The following is a 20,099-nucleotide window of genomic DNA, read 5'->3' on the forward strand; positions in this document are numbered from 1 at the left end:
AGTAGCGCACCCAGAAAAAAATTTAGGGGGGGGGCTAATTCAGACATGTCGGCCGAGTGATTTGCGATAATAGTGACAGTAGGCCAATGCCCATCAGTGCCGGTCTTTGGGGTGTGCAAACCGTGCGATCGCACAGGCTCCGCAAATTAGGGGGGCCGCAATCTACTCAGAAAATGCAGTAATTTTGTTATTTCCAATGGAAAAGTTCAACAAATGAATTCAACAAAGGAATTAACAACAAGAAAACATAGAGACTCAACGGGTGCAACCTATTTCATCCCCTGAACATTTCGTATCCTGAAAAGATCGAGAAAAAAAACAACAGAGCCGAAGTCGCTGATCGGAGTTGCCGCAAACATTTCAAAACTTCTCTTGATCTTTTCAAGGGGTGAATTAAGTCGAAATTTGATTTTGTTACTCCGATTTCAGGGTACGGAATCGGGGTAAGAATTTTTTAGGGGACGAAATAGGTTGCATCCAAATCAACATAGAGACATAGCTTTATATTTCCGAAAAATGCTGAGGAAAGCATGATCTTATCCTTTTGCTATGCCACCGGACAGCACCATTTTACAGTAATATTCATACCCAAATTTTTGTTGAACATGCTCTCAGAATGCCCCAAATTCAAAGTAATTTTTCAAAATTTTCTAGGGGAGGACCCCCAGACCCCCCGCCACAGGGTGGCCTTCGGCGATGATGCCGTCAGGATTCGCCCGCCGACCGTAAGACCACCCCCTCCCTTTTCAAAATATCTAGCTTCGCTACTGAATTGGATCATTGTCATTGGGGCCAGCAAAGTATATTCCGCACAGGGCCCGAAATACCCTAAGACCGGCACTATGCCCATCCCTTTGATTAATATTTAAAGGCACTCACGGCCCACTACCCACAGGTTTGCCGATACATCAGGATTCGTTCTCTCAAATCAGATTAGAAGTTGGCCTAGTGAACCCCACGCTATTAGAACCATCAACACTCTCATCCCTACGTCCACTCTCGCAATCTTCTATAGATCTCGACTTTTCGTCATCTAGGCCTATGACAAGATAAAATTAGCTTTCCGTTTGCCAACACAGATAAGTGCGAAACCAACAACTAGCACGAAAACAGTTTGAAACAAAACACTAATTTTGTAAACAGTAAATTTGGTGTGGACGTTTTTCTATTTACAAAACATTCAAAATTAGTTCGTATTTTCAATTAAAGTCCCAGACGCCTTCGTCTCTCTGCTTAAATGTCGTAGGCCTATACAGTTTTATATGTCCGTGTGATTCGGCATTGACGTATGACGCTATGGTACATCGGTATGTCCAGTTGTCCACCAGACATTTGACCACGAGAGTACGGGAGCATCTGAGCTTTAGGGAGTTAAAGAAAGGTGCCATCAAAGACCATATCATGGAGTGTTCTTTTTGCACAGATCAAAAATTCTCTGCTGACTTATTTATAATTTTACGCAAAGGAAAATCCCAATTTGACACCAAAATTCAGGAAGCACTGTTAACGCTATACGCTACAACCCAAATTTAAACCAACAATTATTTGCTGGAGGCGCGTCCATTCTCCTCAACATTTACTTGATATATCACGTTCCCTGTGGTGCACATGTTTTTGTAGTTATTTATGTAGTTGCCTTTTCCTAATGTAAATTTAAATTCAAGAAGTTGAAATTTATTGCATTTATTAATTATTTTCTTATTCTTGATTAGGGCTTAAAATTAAGCCGAAAACGTTCGACTGTTAAAACTATTTGTACCGTAATTATGTAAAATATATTGTTATAATGCTCGGGCCTGTTGTATTGTTGTGTCTTATTCATATCTAACCTGTAAGCAAAAGGTATAGCCTAGCCTACATAGGGAACATACAAAAACTCTATTTTTTGTGGCGAGTTTGGGGGGGGGCTTGAGCCCGCTTAGCCTCATGCTGGGTGCGCTACTGCACATATGGTGTGTATTTTGGACCATTGGAGTAGGCTATGTAATTTCAACTGAAGTTGCTTGAGGTCTTCGAAATGAAATTTCTGGATGACGGTTCAAGAATCCCTTAAGCCAATCTTTTTCAGCCAGACCCTTCTCACTGTTGAAGCGGGTATTGATATTATTGGCAGACGCAATGTCATATGCAAGCTTTCTTAAATCCATGGCCTCTAAACCATAAAATCTTCACTCCATTTCCAAAACATGTTTGACCAGTTGATCTTCAATATTTTCGGGAAGATCAAGTTGTCGACCAATGGTTTTTGACACTAAGTCTTGTGTAGCATATTTATTGGTAGCCTGTTATGGACATGTTTTAACACTACAGCTTTGGGAATTTTGAACTGACCCGATGCTACATAGGTGAGATGACTGGTCCAAATTACACACTGTCATGCACTGTTAAAAATTACCAACTATGACTTCCACACTTGGTTACAAAGTCTTGTAATTGAGCACAACATCTCCTTATAGGTTAAAGATAATACCAACATCATATCAGACTCAAACGTCATGCCAATAACGTCTCAGCGCTTAGCAATCAACTCCCCAAAATAACATCAGCATACCCAAAACCACAAATTCCAATCTCCCGTCCACGTTTCTAAACCTAATGAGCTGAGTTTTTCACATCCGGGCTATTATTATTTTTTCTTTCAAGCTGTTCAAAAATACTGACAAAACGATTTTTATTTTTTGAGTTAAGGGACTGGTCCAAATTACACACTGGTCCACGTTACACCACTTTCCCCTATAAGATACGGAGTTAGGCTTTGACCATGCCCAGATTGTCATAGAAAGGCATTTTGGTTCATTGATACGATAATTTGATATGATTATCCATAAATATGAGTGTGGCTCGTTTTTTTCATGCTCAAACGTTGTGCGAAACGTAGTTTTGGAAATAGGGTCGCCAAATCTTCGCTATTAATTTAACCTTAATATTTGGGTCGCCACAAATAAAGGTTGAGAAGCACTGGTTTAGCCTAAACGAAGAAGAAGAAAAATGAAGAGCGTCCTAAATGCGTTGCTCAGGCGTAGGCTACACCCCAATTGCCGATCCCAGCGCCGCTTGATCTTGAGTCGGGTGCGTAACTATTGAACTAATGGGGTGGACTGATGGCAATAGCATGAATATTTGCGCTCACGTTTTTCGAGTAGCCTAACTCACAGAAAAAATGCATTTATTTTAATTCCAACAAATGGAAGCCTGCGGTGTGGTTTAATACGTGTATAACGTAGGCTATCAGTTCATTTTATTGGTTGTGGTTACGAAAAAACAAAATTATCAAAGCACAACAAAACACAAATAAATTCTTGCAAAAAGGATGGCAGAGATAGACCAAAAGGTCATCAATGTTATCTGCCATCCACAGGCCTACATTTAAACAAGCAACATCAAAGATTAGGTAGCCTACAATAATTAAACACAATTAATAGGTGATACGGTTAATAACGAAAAATGTATGATCAGTTCAAACAAGCAGTTCAAACAACCTTTCTTACCACTATCAAAGTAGAATTACGATTTCCAAATAAAACTTTTGGAAGCAGGCAGCAGCTCTACACAATATTAAATATGCGCCTATCATGGGAAGTGGGCAGTAATGTCGACAGGAGGGTGTAGGCGGTAGACTACTTTTGGACCCGAACCAGGAGAATTTTAGGAGCCCGAAACCTTTTCAAGAGGCCGAGGAAACAAGAAGACAGCGTACTCTTTGGATACAGTGCTTTTTTCTTATAAATGTCTTGATTTAGGGCCCAAGGATCTCGTTGGTACCGGGTCTAAAGTATCTTCATATTGACCTTGTAAGTGGGCCTACCATAGCTTGCAACAAGTTGAGAAAGAGCATGTTTGCTTTTCTCAACATGCATTGAAGAAAAAAACAGCAAAAACAATAAAAACGCATAAAACGCCTTATCATAGTTCAGTTGTTTTCCATTAGCCCATTTGTAATGTTGGTCAAAAGGTTTGTTTAGCTGGTAGTGGTATGTTACTGGCAACACGGTACATAAGCTTAAGGAATTCAAGTTCCTTAACAACTAGCCTAAACTTTTCTTTTCATTTTGCCTTTGATTAAACTTAATTTTGATTTAACTCCTTTATTTTATTTTGTAGAAGTATGGTATGTCTATTGTCTAATCTACCTCTCGTCTATAATCCATGATTTCAAAGTAGGTTCTGTATTAGGTCTGGTCAGAACTTTTCAACATGTTATGAAGGTTTGGTTTGGCTTCATGCTACAGGCAGATTTATCATGCGGATGTCACGATTGCGTGGTTTGAATGAGCTTGCAGAAGGCAAGTTATTTACGTACGGTAATCTCCAAGCGGTGTAGTAGCCTACACTTATTTTATAGCTTCAGGCATGTCATCATATAAAAGTCAACAAAGCAGCGATCTGAAAGTGAAGTTATTGTTGACCGGCTATCTGAACTATTCATGTGAAACATTGCCTATACAGTATACACGGTAGCCCATAAGCGTTTAAGTGCCTAGCAACACTGTGAGCTTTGTTGCCAAGAAAATTTATTGTAAAATACGGTGCGGTATCTTATTCAATATATATCAGTCTGTGCTGAGATTGCGCTGCAAGTCGCACTGTGTCTTCGCAAAACACAACAGCTGTAACTTCGGATATCACAATTTCCTGAAAAGGCGATTCCTTTTTCTTTTTGCGTATGGTAGGCTATGTCAAAGGATGATTTCATTTGGCACGGCTTAAACCTACCAAATTTTTACGTTGAATATACATAGACAGCTTTATTGTCATGGCTGATAGAGACAAAGCCGGAACGGATGAATGCGCATTAGTATAACAGCTGCAGCGAAAAGCCATTTCATTGATTACCTTGCAAGTCATGTTTATGCTTTTCTTTCAGCAGTAGGCTATCTGTTGCAGAAATGTCAAACTAATATAATCTATCAAGCATTCAAGAAATGAATGGTTTTCCGTGCGAGCTTCAAACCGAAAACAACCACAAAACAGAAGAAATTCCTTGCTCTCTGAAAGGGATCAAACCTTCAACTGACAGTAGAATAGGACAACGATTACAAACAGTGTACCAGTAAGTTCTGGAAGACTACCATTTAAATTTTACATAGAGTAGATAGGCTAATTGTTGTAGGTAAAGTGGTGGAAATAGCAATTGCCATTTTAGACTCTTGCCTGTTGAATTGATGTGTTTGTTATCTGCAGCCTATCAAGTAAGTTACAGCAAAACAAGAACTATAAAAGATTTTTTTCTTAAAGCTGCTTTTTATAATTTTCATTGCTGTTTTTATTTTAACTAATATGTTGTAAGATTTCGCGGAAGGAACTGTCACATTTGATCAAGCTCAGTCTGATAATTTTTTCCTAGAATAAAGAAACGTCACTCTTATCATTTCAGACAGTTTTGCTACCAGTGTTTTGAGAGCTATGAAACTCTATTGTTAACTAGCCTAAATGAATACTTTCAGTCGCCATCTTCATTTGAGGCAAATTGCGCATCAACATGGGTTATCTGTTTCCATAAGTCACGATTTTCCACTGCCTCTCGAGAGTAATTGGGATGAATTCCATTAAATTTTACCAAGTGTTTTCGAAGGGTTATGAAAAATATCGACCACCTGCAGTAGCGGCGCCACGGGGGGGAGACTGGGGTGGACATGTCCACCCCACTTCTATTTATGGTCAATTTTGTAATTCGTCGAGATCCGATGAGAAAGCTTGGGAGGTGTATGCAGGGGGTTAGGGGGGCCTAGTGACTGCGTCATAAATTAATTTCAACTTCTCGCTTATGAATTACTGTTGCAGCATTGACATACGAAGAAATAAAGAATCTTCATGGTTATCGCTCTATTGTATTGATTGATTGTAGTCTAATTTTACCATTTTGAAGTGATGGCTTTTATCACAGCTGAGACACAAGCTTTGTAAGACCTAATAGGCAAAGGTTTTGATGGGGCCACCAACATGTCAGGCAAGGATGAAGGTGCACAGCAACACCTAATTGCAGCGGGTGCCAAACCGTCGGTATATTTTCATTGTTTTGCACACCGACTAAATCTTGCGCTTGGGCACAGTGTTGAAAACGTAGCGACAGTCAAAACAATTGGTAACATCTACAACTTTATGGACTGTTCTCCCAAGATACATTTTTTTGTATAAAGAGCATTTTAAAAAGGATGGAATCACGTCTGGAAAAATTGCATTGCACTCGTTATCTGATAGGCTACTAGATGGTCTCATTGGTCTGCACGTTCAGATGATCTGGATGTTGTTATTAATGTAGCCTATATCCAGCATGCTGTCAACATTGTCTCTGCCGTCGCTCTCGGGCAGCTTAGGCGTCATGCCTGTCTGAGACTCGGCACTCCGGATCCCACGCCTGGTCACCTGGCCAGTTATCTAAACAGTGAACCCCCTCCCGACGGCGCCCGCTCTAGACCGTGCCCTACAGGCGAGAGCCTGTGGGGCCGTGTCCCGGCGGCCACCCGTCGTCTGAACGTACGCTGGTCCGCCCGCCCGGATGGCGGCCTTGAGTTGGCCGCGGGGAGCTCCACAATCACCCCTCCCTTAAGGAAAAAAGTGGTGCCGACCCTCCATCAACACAATGACTTGTGGTGGAGGAGACAGTGGGAATCCAAACCTGACCAAGGCAAGACGGTCAGTGCCCACTGCCTGTCCGGTTTCTCAAATTCCTGGACCCGGCGCCCGGAGCTCCTGGATCACGCGGACCGAGTATTTGCGTACAAAGCTAGATTGAATCTAATGCCACTTAAATCAAAACCAAGCCATGGCCGCCGTTACCTACCTGCCATGTGTCGTGCTTGTGGGAAAGCGGAAGAGACTCTCCCCCACATATTGAATCACTGCCCTACCGTGATGACTGTCGTCACGGAACGACACAATTCAGTATTGAGGGAGATCGTGGGGCACGTGCCTGCCGAATGGCAACCCGGGCTTTCCATAGATAGTACGGTTCCACAGCACGTGGAAGCGGGCGGTGCCGATCTGCGTCCTGACATCGTCTTGCAACGCCCTGACGGTGTCACGGTCGTATGTGACGTCACATGTCCGTTCGACAACGGCGCGGATTCTCTTCGAAAAGCCGCCGACAGGAAACACGACAAGTACGGCGAGTTATGTGTCAACATAAAGGAAGACAGGAAGCGCCCTTGCAGGGACGTCCTGTCACTTCCGTTCGTCGTAGGCTCCCTCGGGAGCTATGCCCCGACGAGCTCTCGAGCTCTGACGGCCTTGGGCGTTCCTTCTCGTGGGGTAGCAGAGGTGGCTAGAAAAGTGGCTTCCCTCTCAATCAAAAGATCCTTCCGCGTCTGGAAAGCTTGGAACGCCGGGCTCACTTGTGGAGGGGCTACGTCATAGAAAAGACGACTTCAGCGATCAGAAACTTATTCCCCAATAACAGAAACGTTGCAGTAAGTATCTGAGCGCGCAAGACAGCAAACCGTTTAGACGTCATAACCTTATATCAATTGTCTTAAAATTCATCACCTTATATCATCAACTTATGTCTATAAACCAGTGTCATCTTTTTTTATAACGCTCCAGTCTCATCAAACCCAAGCATTCAAAAATGAACAAAGGAAAGGAATAAAATGTCTAATGTACATGGTTTAACAGCAATTAAGTAACTTCAATCATCACTATATCTCTATGTATTAATCAATCAATTGTTTCGAATTATCTTACGCTGCCTTCGCCTTGTAACGCTGTTCTTGCCCGCTCGGATCAACCTCGCTCTGCTTTCAACGCATTGATCTACACGATCCCCTGATCAACTCGATACAGCCTCAAAATTTCCACCCCAATTTTCTACTTTTTCCTGGTAATGTAGCCTATCAGTGCCTCTAGTTTCAACGCTAGCCTCCCCGACCCAGCTGGGCGAACCTGCGTCAACGTCTGGCCAGTGCACATCCGTGCTCGCCGAATTAAAGCTTACTCTTCTCCAGTGAGTATGTATTACAATCCCACCTATATTTTTTGTTTCTATTGATTAATCGAGCCTCTGCTCCACATTTTTATTTGAATTTTGTTTGCCACGAGAACCAAATTATCCTTAAATAGTTGACTCTCTTCCTCGTGGTAGACCCCAATTTTATCCGCTCTGCCTACTGGCAGACCGGGTATAAGAGTCAAGTACCTGCGCCGAGGTCGCGTGAGGGAGACGTGGGCGCCGCCCGGCGGTCAATTACTGCCGGTTCCAGCGTCCACACGCGACGGGTCGCCCGGCCCGTCGCAGGCCATCTTTCTAGGCAATGCAGAAAGAGCCTGTCTCCCTGGCCCGCTCCGCCATTCTAAATTTGCGGACGGGTCATGTAACGTTTTCGATCCACACTCTCCCTCCACAGGTACCTCGACTCCCCAGCCTGGCCCCCGCGACCTAAGCTGGTGGACTTACCCCTCCGGGTGCATCGTCACCCCTAAATCACGCCGCTCCCCGCCGCCGCGGGGTGTGGCAGGCCGGTTTTCTAAAGTCTTCGACCTGGCTATGTTTGTTTGTGCTCTCTCGCCGTGTCAATTATTTGTACCCGTGCGCTGTTGATGCAAATAAAACAGTTTAACACGGTGCGATACTGATGAGCCCAGCCTCATGGGCGAAACACGTGTCTATCGCTGTCTATTCGATGCTACAATCGGCTGCCAAAATAACTTAAACGTTTAATTGGAGGTCTTAATGGCTAGCGTGGAAGCTACACCGTTCTGGTTAGCGAAGCGTTACTGCTGCTCGCTGTGCTAGTGAGTAATCAGCCTTGTGCTGATAGCCGGGAAGAACGCCTTTCTTCACACAAACTGAATTTGTTACTGCTAGTCTAATTCTTCATGAATGCTTTTCGTTAAGTAAACAGGCTTCAGATTATTTAAAAAGTGAAGAAATGGATCTCACCACTGGGGTTGCTGCTATCAACGACTTGACAAGAGCATTTGACTCACTGCGTTCAGAGGAAGATTTTACCAAATTGGTTTTCAACACATCGCTGTTTGCGGATAGAAATCAAATTACCAGTGAAACCACTACGCCGGCTAAGCGATGCCGCTACCCACCAAGCCATTTTCGAGATGGTCAGATATTATTGATAGGTTGCAACAGTCTTCCGTGGAGTGAATCTGAATCCATTACAGAATAGTTAAGACGAGATTTTTCTTTATCCTTTGACAGAATGCTGAATGAACTTAAAAAGCGTTAGGCTACTCGGATCAAACATGTGAATTAATGTCAAATGCAGCTGCATTTTATTACACGCACGTGTCTCCATCAAATTTGCCTAAAGTTGAATATTTAGTCAAATTCTATAATTTCCATGAAAATCAGGTTGGGCAGCAATAGGATCTTCTTTTTTGGGGTCAGCTAATTGTCACAAGTGGAAACTAGAAATTGAAAAGCACCAAAGTGGACCGTGTGATTGTGTCTGCCTTCACTTTTGAAATTGTTTGGACAAAACGATCTTAAATCATTTGTACAGCGATTTGTTTCAAATTATTGCTACTGTTGCTACTTTGCCCATGACTGTGGCATCTTGTGAACGTATCCACAGCAAAATAAGACAATAAACTATTATCTGCGACCTGCCATCATTACAAAGACTTGAACATCTGGTGCAGATCAGCAGTAAGCGAGACATTGCCGACAACACTGATCCTCAAAAATGGTGAAAGCTTTTCAACTGAAATGCGAGCGCAAAATAAAACTTTAGTGCAGTGATTCTTAACCAGTAATGTACGCGCATACAAAAAATAATGACGCCGTCAGCGTTAACGCAAACGTTTGAAAAACCATGCGGCGTATGCGTCAACGTAACTTGTAAAAAAAGTTGGCGGCGTCAGCGCATACATTAGCGTAATCTAATTTGTTTGCTAGGTGCCAAACATTCACACGGTATAAACCACTCGAAACAAACAAGTTTTATTTTGAATTTCCACGAAGAAACACAAGCATCTGAAAGTGTTCATCAGACATTTTGCTGTGTTTTGGTTCCAAAATGTCTTTGCCCATTGAAAACGTTCTTTCAACTGCAGCGCTGGAAGGTATTGGCGTGTTGTAGCGAAAAAAAGACATTAAAAAGTAGCCTATGCGTTGACGCTATGCGCTAAAAAACCGCGAAAACTTTACGGCGTAGCCTCAATCGCAAACTATCCAAAAAAATGTGGCCGCAAGCGTTAGCGTAAACAAAAAGTCTACGCCGCATACTTGCGGCGTAGAATTTGCGGCGTATACGTAGGCTACATCTCTGTTCTTAACCCATGGCAATGGGTATTATTAGGTACCGGTAATAGCCAGGTTTTTTAAAATTCTGTTTAAGGGGCCACCCAATAATTTTTTATGAGGCCGCCTATCATTGCAGCAGCTCCATGACATAAAATAACGACAAGCTTGCTAACACAAAGATCGTAGTTGGCAATTCTATGGACCGCAGAGGAAATGTATGGGAGCGTTTGGCCCCATTCTATTATTTTGTTCATATTACCTCGAAATATTTTTGTCCACCCCACTCATTTTTGGCTGGCGCCGCCCCTGACCACCTGGAAATCTTTAAAAACTTTACATGGACAAACCAGGATTTTATAACTAATAACAACAATGGACGATCGATCGTGGTGGAGAATCACGGTTGATTGTTTGGTTGAAGTATCGGTAGTAGAGCTACCATCCCTAGGTTAAAAAAACCAAACCCTTGCGATAAATTCAGAAAGCAGGCACACGCTGAAAAGTGGGTAGCCACTTTAACAAGTCGAAATTCTGCCACTGAAATTGATTAGAATGCAACCGCCAACCAATCAGAACATGTTATAAGAGGCTACCGTCCAATTGTGATCCTTCTCGCACTCATCCAGAGAGTTAATGCTTGTTTTGAACTTTATTTGGTAATTACAGAAGAAAAAGAGCAGTGGCAGTAGTGGGAATCGAACCCGCGTCAATGATATGACTACTTTCTAGCCCTAACCCCTAAGCCAACCAGCTGACAAAAAATCCATCACTTAATTTGCTTTCTATCATCTTCTTTTCGCCATTTTTTACGTCACTTAAACCGTAGCTTGTGATTGGTTGGCGGTTTCATTCTAATCAATTTCAGTGGCAGAATTTGGACTTGTTAAAGTGGCTACCTGAAAAGTGCTTCATGACTTGTGTTTGACTTTTTGAACCTAAGTAAACCAGTCATTTCTTACTGTACATTGAGTCAACGTCTGCAAATGTTGAATCAGTGTAAAAAACGACTGATTTGCTGTCTAGGTTTAAACCGAAGTAAATTATTGAAAGCTATCTCAGGGTTCAAAGATTTTAGGCTACCGCTTGCCGTGATCGCGTTGGTGCGTCTCCTAGCCAGAGGAATCGTTACTGCAATTGAAACTAACTTTAATCTCAGTAAACAAGTGTCAAGTCAAAACAAAAGAAGCTGTTTCAGCCTATTTCTAATTCCGTAGAAACTGATGTGACTGACGATCTAATAATGGCTATGCCATGGGGGGAGGGGGGGGGTTGACACAACATGGCTAAAATGGTCACAGTAGTCACCTTTTTGCTGAAAATCTTATATTTTCACTCAACTCATAAACAAAGATGGACCTGGTTTTCATACTTAGCCTATCGCTCTGGTTGGGGGTAGCTGCTATAATAATAGATGCAAATATGTAGCCTACTGTAGATAGAAGGCAGAATTCCCCTGATAAGGTTAATTTAAACCTTCTCTCCCTTGCTTTGCATCAAAAATGCATCACCTTTTCCAGATGGTCATATTTTCTTTGATTTGTACATTTGGTTTCACTACTGCAATTGTTTTGGTTGGTTTGGTTAGTTTTGGTCTTTGAATCTTTATCCTCAGAGTCAGACTAACAAAGCCTTGATAGATTGGTTATTCCTGGTAGTTTCGCATATTTGTAGATGCTTTTGACGGCAGGGCCTGGTTACCGAAATTGGCAGAGGGATATTACCGATTACTGAAGTCTTGTGTCTGGGGAATTAACCCATCTACTAGATGCCGCTGAGTGGAGAGCTGAAATGCGTTGCTCAAGCGCACACCCCGAGAGTCGAACCAGCGCCACTTGATCTTGAAGCTTCTTCAAGCGCACTCCCCGAGGGTAGAACCAGCCCAACTTGAGTCCAGCGCGTTACCACTGAGCTTTAACTAAGTCTGAAACATTGTAATTAGGCCCCGTGCTGTTTTAAAACAGGTTTGAAAACGTTTTTATCCATCAAATACTCCTTTTTTACATTGGTTTAACGTCTGCAGATTATTGAATCAATGCGAAAAGAAATGGTCTTGCTGGCTGGTTTGACTCGAGGTTATGGGATTGTAACATGTGAGAGATTGTTTTCAAAATCGGTTGCATCAGTTAAGAAACTGGGGTCGGTCTGATTTTAGAATTTGTGAAAATGTTTCAAATACTGTAGAAATCAAACAAAATCTTTTGTTAGTCAAAACGAAAGCAAGACACCAAATTTTGTATTGAAACGAAGCAAAATATTTGGAATTTTTTACTTTTGATGTTTGCGCTGAACGCTCGAAGGAGAACAATTGAAGAGGCGTTTTGTTTCACGGCGAAACAAAATTATTTAATATTGTGGAAGCAAAGACCCCTGCTATAGGCTACAGTAATATATGAAGGATTTTCAACTACAATTTACACTAGCAAATTCTGTCTGTCGCAGTTTTATTGAAGCGACCTAGCTTGACTATTGATTTTTAAGAGCTATACCAAACAAAACTATTTCGAAACAAACTTAAATTTCAGGAAGAAAGTCTTTCGTTTTGGTTTCGGTTTTTGGAATAATTTTTTTTAGTTCAAAATTTCGCTTCACCCAATGATATGAACTTATTCTAAATACGCTGTTGATAAAGTGTCCTTCTCTTGTGTCATCTGTACCTTTAACCTATCATAACTTCCATCTTCCAATAACACATTACTATTCCTTATTCAGTTTGAAGTATGATGATTGGTTACGTTCCTTCGGCTTAGTGCCTTGTTGGGAGATCCACAAAGACTGCCTTGAGTTCCACATATGGCACGGCTACCGACCCAATCCATCAAGCTTTGTCTATTGTTTGAAAAGGTGCTGATTCCTTACTTTTCAGAATGCAGTACTGCATTCCTAAAGCAGAGTCGACGTAATATGCGAAATTGATCACGCCTTTTATTACAGCTAGGTACTAAGTTTAAACTATTAGAGGAACTATGGTTCATTGCAGACTCACAGCTGGATTTTTTTCGCAGCTACTTCTTACTCAAAGACGGGCAATTTTCCGGGTGGCAATTTTCTCGACGGCAATCTTCCCACACGGGCAATTTTCCGGCGGGAAATTTTCCGGGTGGCAATTTTCCGACGGGCAGTCTTCCTGTCACGGCCTTTCCCCTATGGAATCATATTGTATTTTTACTTGGTACCCAGCATTTAAGGAAACGATTATATCATATTGTCACTGCCATTTTAAATGTACTTTACAATGATCATAAATATCTTCATAAATATTTGCATGCTACATTAAGAGAGAGCTGATCCAATGAACTTATTCCCTGTCACTCTCCCCCTCTTGTTGCTAAGAAGTCTTATTGATTCTTTTTAGTGCAACTAAGCTAGCCTACTTGTGGGCTGCTTTTTATATGCAGTATTTTAATATGTGCAGTGCTTTTTTCCCATCCAACGAAACTTTAAATGCTTGGACACATTTTATTCCTCTTCTTTTGATGTTGTGGAGAATCCATGAGACATATAACTTTTTGGATGATCCCACAGGCAACACTGCTCTTCCGTTATGGGTCCAATCTTTTGGTGAGAAAATTAGGTGCATATTTTGATATACTTAGTTCCTCCTTCTTCTTGTACCATGCCTTCTAGGTTTAGGCGTTCAAGCATAGTTTTTTTCGATTCATACCGGTATTTGAATGTATTAAAAATTGTTGTGGTTGTAACGTGAAGGTAGTTGGTTAGTATTGAATCTTTATCCTCGGACTGACAAAGCCTTGATAGGTTATTCCTGGTAGTTTCGCATACTTGTAGACGGAGGCTCTTGACGCAGGGCCGGTTACCGAGATTGGCAGAGTGAAGTTTTCCGATTGTTGAAGTGCTGTTGCCAGGGAATTATTCCATTTACTAGGTGCCGCTGAATGGAGAGCAGTCCTTAGAATGCATTGCTCAAGCGCACACCCCGAGAGTCGAACCAGCATCGCGTGATCTTGAGCCGGCCGAATAACCACTGAGCTTACGAAGCGGGCAGGTTATCCTCGAGGTTGTTGAGGAAGTTCTTACTATCAATAATTATTTATTATTAATTAATGAAGAGATTACGCATTATCAGACTAAAAAGCATTCTTTGAAATTGCCTATTTGGCACGGACTAGCTGCTTGTGGCGTCTTTATATTAACCACAAACGCATCATCAGTCATTGAGTTTGGTTGCTTAAACTTACGCTTGTGATTGTATTTATAGACTTGCTACAAGTGTTGCCATAGTTTTTGTCTTATGAAGGCTTATCATTAAATATCTTACTCAACTTCACACCTTTAGAGTCAAACCAACGCTCTTTTACGGAGGAAAATGAGTAGAAAATGAGCAATTTGTGGGTTGACGTTTAGTTGTTTTTGAAAAAAAAAACATAAAAAGTTTTTTTAATTAGGAATTTGCGCGATTTTTCTTGCCAGTACAATTGCCCACCTCTTCAACTGTTATTCTGCCACTGGCCAGGAGCTTTGCTTTTGCCTGGATTACGGATTCATTCCCGTTTATGGCCTGACAACAGCCATATGTTTTGAACATCTTGTATCTCCATACAGATGCTTCGGACTGTTTACAGTGGGTAAGTCTGTTGAAGTTCTCTGCAATTTGGTTTTGGCTAAAGTTGATGAGATATCGTAACCGGCAATGGTAGCCTATTTACGTTATTAGCATTCAAATATCTTGTATAAGATTTCACGGGTTTTCATCCAAAACAAGCGATAAAACAAAATTCTCTACCAAAGTTTTATTGAATATGCATCAAGTAACGATATCATGAAGGCCGCTTAAATTGTGATAGTTTTTGAACTGTCAAAAATGGTTACGACTATAGGGCCCGACCCGGTGCCAATAAGATTCCCAAGCCCTAAAAACAAGACATCTTCACCATAAACATGATTGTAGCCTACTTCCTAAAAATGAAGAAAAAATAATTCAATGAAGAAAATTGTCAAAGCCAAGGATTTAGTTTCTTCTCAAAAGTAATGATTGTATCGAAAGATGTCGGTTTGGCGCAAACATGCTGTAGTAAAAAACGTTGTTTAAGTTCCTGGGCCACTTGGAAAGGTTTCGAGCCCTTAACATAATCCCGGGCCTACGTTCAATAGTAGCCTAACTTTTGACTCACCTACCAATGGTATACTGCTTACGATACTTGTATTTCTTTACAGACGTACCACTGCTCTCTTATACAGAAATAATATTCATCGTCAGTTTAGTCGGGGCATACCTCACCTGCCAGTCTCGCTATCCTAAATGTGCAATGCGATATCTTTGTAGATTTGGTCCATTCGCCGTATGCTTCATCATTGGGGGATTTCCCAGCTTTGTTCGGTTAGTTTTTGTCTTTTAAATAATTAATTCATCAGTTAAGCGCCCTACTCAAGATCAAGCAGCGCTGGCTCGGCTCTCGTGCTTGAGCAACGCATTTCAAGACTGCTTTTCATGCAGAGGCACCAAGTGGATGCAATAATTTACAGACAGCAACACTTCAACAATTATCGGAAACGTCAATCTCGATAACCGGCCCTGGGTCTGGTTCAAAGTGCTACAAGTTGCGAAATTACCAGAAATAATCTATCAAAATGTTTGTCAGTGTCCGAGAATAGATTCAAAACCTTTCCTTTGATTGCGTAAAATTTTTGCTTTTCTGTTCTGCAATTACAGACGACCGCGAACTGGAGACCCATTGTCTACAAGAGAGGGTCCGGTAGGTATGTTTTTCTGGGCCACAAAAGCTTTGAAAGCGGTCAATTGAAAAATTGCCGAAGTTTTCTTCAATTTTTTAGAATTGCCTTACTCAAATGTAAAAGAGTTTCCTACTTCATCAGAGAATTTGTTCTTGGAATTGTGTTGGAAGTAGTTGTTTACAAGGAAAATAAAAGAAATTGATATATGAATCGTTTTCCATGACTTTATGTTTTGGGTCACCTTGTATTTGAAGAATTTGTTATTTTACAAATGCTTGATTAATTTGAATGGATTCGACATCAAACAAAATTACGGGAAATTGTGATATCTATCAAAAAACTAAAACTGGCCTGGGTAGGTCACATAGCAAGAGATCAGGACAACAGATGGTTTAACAATTAATAACTTGGACATCCTGGGAAAACAAATGCAAACGAGGAAAGTCAAAAATGAGATTAAGAGACGAATGTGACAAAAACGTAGAACAACGAAAGTACATAAAACACACAATGGACTGGATTGGCAAAAAATGGGGAAGGCTTTCGCTCAGCAGTGGGCTACCACAAGCTGAAAATGATGATAGTGGTTGATTTAGTTCAGTCTGCTCTCTTTAAGGCTCAAGTAATGGTTGAATTTAGCCGAATCAAACTTATCGACAACCCAAACAATAAAACTTTGAAATGAAAAAAATTATGTTTTCTGCGCACAGGTTTCTTCTTGCACTGTTCCCTGATCTACCTCAACTTATTGGAGTTCACTATCCCAAGTCCCAACTTTGCTACCTCGGAGATGACTATGCATTCTTGTATGGTTTCCATACCGTTGCCATGACAGCTGGTGTTATCTTTGTTGGTTCGCGCTTTCCAGAAAAATGGTTTCCAGGTGAGAGATGACTCCGGTACCAAGGCTGGTCGTTTTTGCATCGATTCTACGTCTTCAGAAGTCAGAAACCAATATAATTAGGAATGTTAGTCGTCAATGTCGGCAGATAACGCAGACAGCAAAGCAACTGTTTTTGCATGGATTCAACAGTTGCAGACGTTGAATCAATGTAAAAAACGATTGGTTTGCTGTCTGGGAAGTAGACTTTAAAACAAAGGTCCTATACTCATAACTCAGTTCTGCGCTTTAGGGTACGAGAAGATAAGGTTCTCATCACACTAAACCTCTGACACTATAACGAGAGTAGAGTGGCAAGTTTCTTTCTCTCGGCCGTCTTTCCTTTAGCCACTATACCCATCCAATTTAGTACACTCTGGGTAGAGGTCAGGCCCGGATGTAGGAGGGAAGAGGGGGCAGTTGCCCCGGGCCCCCCGACTTTTGAAGGGCCCTCTATGTGGAAAAAAATGTAATTTTGTGTTATTTTTTTCCTTTTGGCCTTTAAAGTTTCTGCAAAATGCTGTGCAGTACTGGACTGATGCTACTGTAGACGTAGAGGTGGTTTTTCGCGCCGTAGGCTTGAAAAAATTTTTTGCACGGGGGCCCCCCGATCTAAAGGTGCCCCGGGCCCCCCATCAGCTAAATCCGGCCCTGGTAGAGGTGAGGGGTGTTTTTCAACAACGAGGTTTAGTCTGGTAACAAACTTGATTTACATACGTATTGGAAATTCAGCATCTTACCTGTTAGGCCATCCCACCCTAAACTTCAAGGTATGGGCTATACTGAGTTAACATTTTTTAAATGTCGTGTAGAGTGCCTCATCGTTTACAACAAAATGGGTAAAAATGAATCATATAGCTAATTGCAGCTTGAACGTTTGAAGAATAACTTCTGTGAATTATGAAATGTTATTAAATTCTTCTTCATATTGTATTACCCGGCATTGCTCAAAAACGTAATGGTTGCAGATAGTGATACCAATACATTGGCCGTTGACCGGTTTATTAACTCCTACTTCCATACTCGAGTTTATTATGTCAACCTTATTTCAGGCACGTTTGACATAGTCGGCCATTCTCACCAGTCCTTCCATATTTGCATAGCAGCTGGGTTATTCCTTCAATATTCCATGTCTGAAAATGCGTTGAAGTCTGCAATCAAACTGAGAGACGAAGGGTAGGTAGGCCACTTTTGTATCATGTATTCAATTCAACTTGAGTAGTATGTAGGATTGTAGGCCTACTGATCTTGGCAGCGTTTGGCTTAAATTTTAATGAGCAAACGAAACAACATGGAACAGTATAAAATACTGTTGGAAGTGAGAAGAATTTCGTCAACAAGAACCTAAACTACAAAAAAAGCCGAAACCAATAAATTATCGAATTCCTGCCAACCGTCCCAACAATGCTTGACATGAACTGTCTCGATGTCTGGTGAATAAACGAAATCCATTCGTATTGTTAGAAAGCGTTTTTGCTTTTCAGGGTCATAGAAGAAGGGGCCTTGCAAGTAAAGCCATCCTCAATCATTGTGCTTGTAATAGTGTTTCTCCTGGCCGTGTCTTGCATTATATACCGAACCTCCACAACAGTCGGCTGTTTGATTGAAAGTCAACGGCTCAAGAAAAACGAATAGGAACTCGTAACGTGACTATTTTTTGGGTGTTTATTTTTGCAGTAAACGTCAAGCATATAGTCTACTTGTATTTAAACGCAAACAGTGGGGCTGACTTGATTGAACTGCACCCAGGGCTTTTTTACATACATGTAACTTTTACTGAAAAATTTTAGCATGCAAAAAGTACGGTCACGCTTTGCCACTGATGTTTACTCAAATTGCACTTATCAAAATGTTAGCAATCGTACAATTCTTCATACAATCATCGGCATTTAGTACATGAAACAGTGATAGTATAGTAATCATTTTTGAAAAAAAAGCATTAGCCTATATATCTATACTGAAATAAAAATCAAATGCACATGTGGTTCTTGTTTTATTTTTGGGTTGGTTTTGTCACAAATATGATTTATTGCATAGTTTCAGTTGTAGAGATGTCTTATACCTAGTCTTATCTGCAGTAAAAATATTAAATAAGTGAAACCACTTTTGCAGAATGTTTGTGTAGGCTATGACATATTTGTTATAAAATAAAGCCCACTTCAACAGCTCGGTTGAATAGGTGTGCACATGTGACGTTGTAAACTGCAAGATCAATCATCGCTGGTTCAGGCCTCGGGGTATGCGCTTGCACGATGCATTTCAACGATAGTTTTGCGCATTTGCTTTCAAAATCAAATTTTCTCTCCCTGTTGTACAAGCTCTCTCGAAATCAGAGTTCCAACAAGGTATTAAGTGTAAAAACGGAATGGGCTTCTCCACATGACGGCATATAGAAAGCAGTTTAAGTGAACACGAGATAGCAATGACGAGTCAGTTGTTATAAACGCAGTGTAGACTTGCCATATACAAGGTTTGGAGCATTTAGGTCTAACTAACTGGAGTTTGAAGTGTTTTGTGTAAATTATTCTATTTATTTCTACCAGCTGAGTGCTGTATAAATAAATTAATTCCAGTTCAACTACAAATGCTTAACGTTAGTTTCAATCTCAAGTTCACGACGAGTAGAATCATTCAGATAGTTAAAAAAATCTTATCCGAATACTGAATTGCGTGTGGCCGTAGGAGATCGGTGAGCGGGGGGCCAGTCGCTTCCCCGCTGAAAAAAAAAAAACTTTGCAAATTTGACCAAAAATGTCCAGTTAGTTGGGCAAATCAATCATACCATGCGATGTTTTAACATCTCACCTGTTGGGTAGCCTACTGGTAACCTTATGAATTTTTTTTTTGCTTTTTTTTCTTCTCCTACTAATGCAGTTATTAATGAAATCAATTGGGTAAAAATTCTCTAGTTATTAGGACAAATTAATTTTTACCAAGAGTTTTTAACATTTTATCAGTTAAGAAGTTTGTATAGTGTTGTAACTTATTTTGAAATAATACGCTACATTAACATTTTTCTTGGAATGTAAAATGTAGCATCATCAATTTTTGAAGCTTTTGAATTTGGTATTGCAACTTGGTCTGAATGTTAAACTTCGATTCAGTATCTTACAGTATTAAACAGTATGTACAGAAATTAAATTTAAAAGAATGCAATTGGTAAGCAGATGTAGGCGTAGGGTAAGCTTAGTTCAGATATCCGTTAGGACACTAGCCTACATTTCTTCATCGATACAATTTTGAAAGCCTGCTGGGTCCTTATGAAGTTTCTGTTATAGCATCGGAAACCGATTTAGGTTTATTTCCGATAATTGGGACACATACAGGTCTATG

At 40.9% G+C, this 20,099-nt stretch overlaps 1 protein-coding gene across 1 annotated transcript; it reads left to right on the forward strand.

Moving 5' to 3' along the window:
* Positions 1 to 4,869: 4,869 nt before the first annotated feature.
* LOC145767406 (membrane progestin receptor gamma-like) lies at positions 4,870 to 18,827 on the forward strand. The gene is made up of 8 exons (XM_082579224.1): positions 4,870 to 5,050; positions 12,905 to 13,036; positions 13,608 to 13,753; positions 14,599 to 14,778; positions 15,368 to 15,530; positions 16,597 to 16,769; positions 17,819 to 17,942; positions 18,251 to 18,827. The coding sequence occupies exons 1-8, from the start codon at positions 4,923 to 4,925 to the stop codon at positions 18,399 to 18,401; spliced, it is 1,197 nt and encodes a 398-aa protein (XP_082435350.1). The 5' UTR covers positions 4,870 to 4,922; the 3' UTR covers positions 18,402 to 18,827.
* The last annotated feature ends 1,272 nt before the right edge of the window (positions 18,828 to 20,099 follow it).

Source organism: Aplidium turbinatum, chromosome 3, assembly GCF_918807975.1.
Source record: "Aplidium turbinatum chromosome 3, kaAplTurb1.1, whole genome shotgun sequence".
Lineage (NCBI taxonomy): Eukaryota > Metazoa > Chordata > Ascidiacea > Aplousobranchia > Polyclinidae > Aplidium > Aplidium turbinatum.

Excerpts from the sequence above, each read along its gene's own strand:
- LOC145767406 (XM_082579224.1), top strand. The coding sequence starts at position 4,923 with ATGAATGGTTTTCCGTGCGAGCTTCAAACCGAAAACAACCACAAAACA. Across the intron at positions 15,531-16,596 it reads GGATTTCCCAGCTTTGTTCG|GTTTCTTCTTGCACTGTTCC; the intron begins GTTAGTTTTTGT and ends TTCTGCGCACAG. Across the intron at positions 16,770-17,818 it reads TCCAGAAAAATGGTTTCCAG|GCACGTTTGACATAGTCGGC; the intron begins GTGAGAGATGAC and ends ACCTTATTTCAG.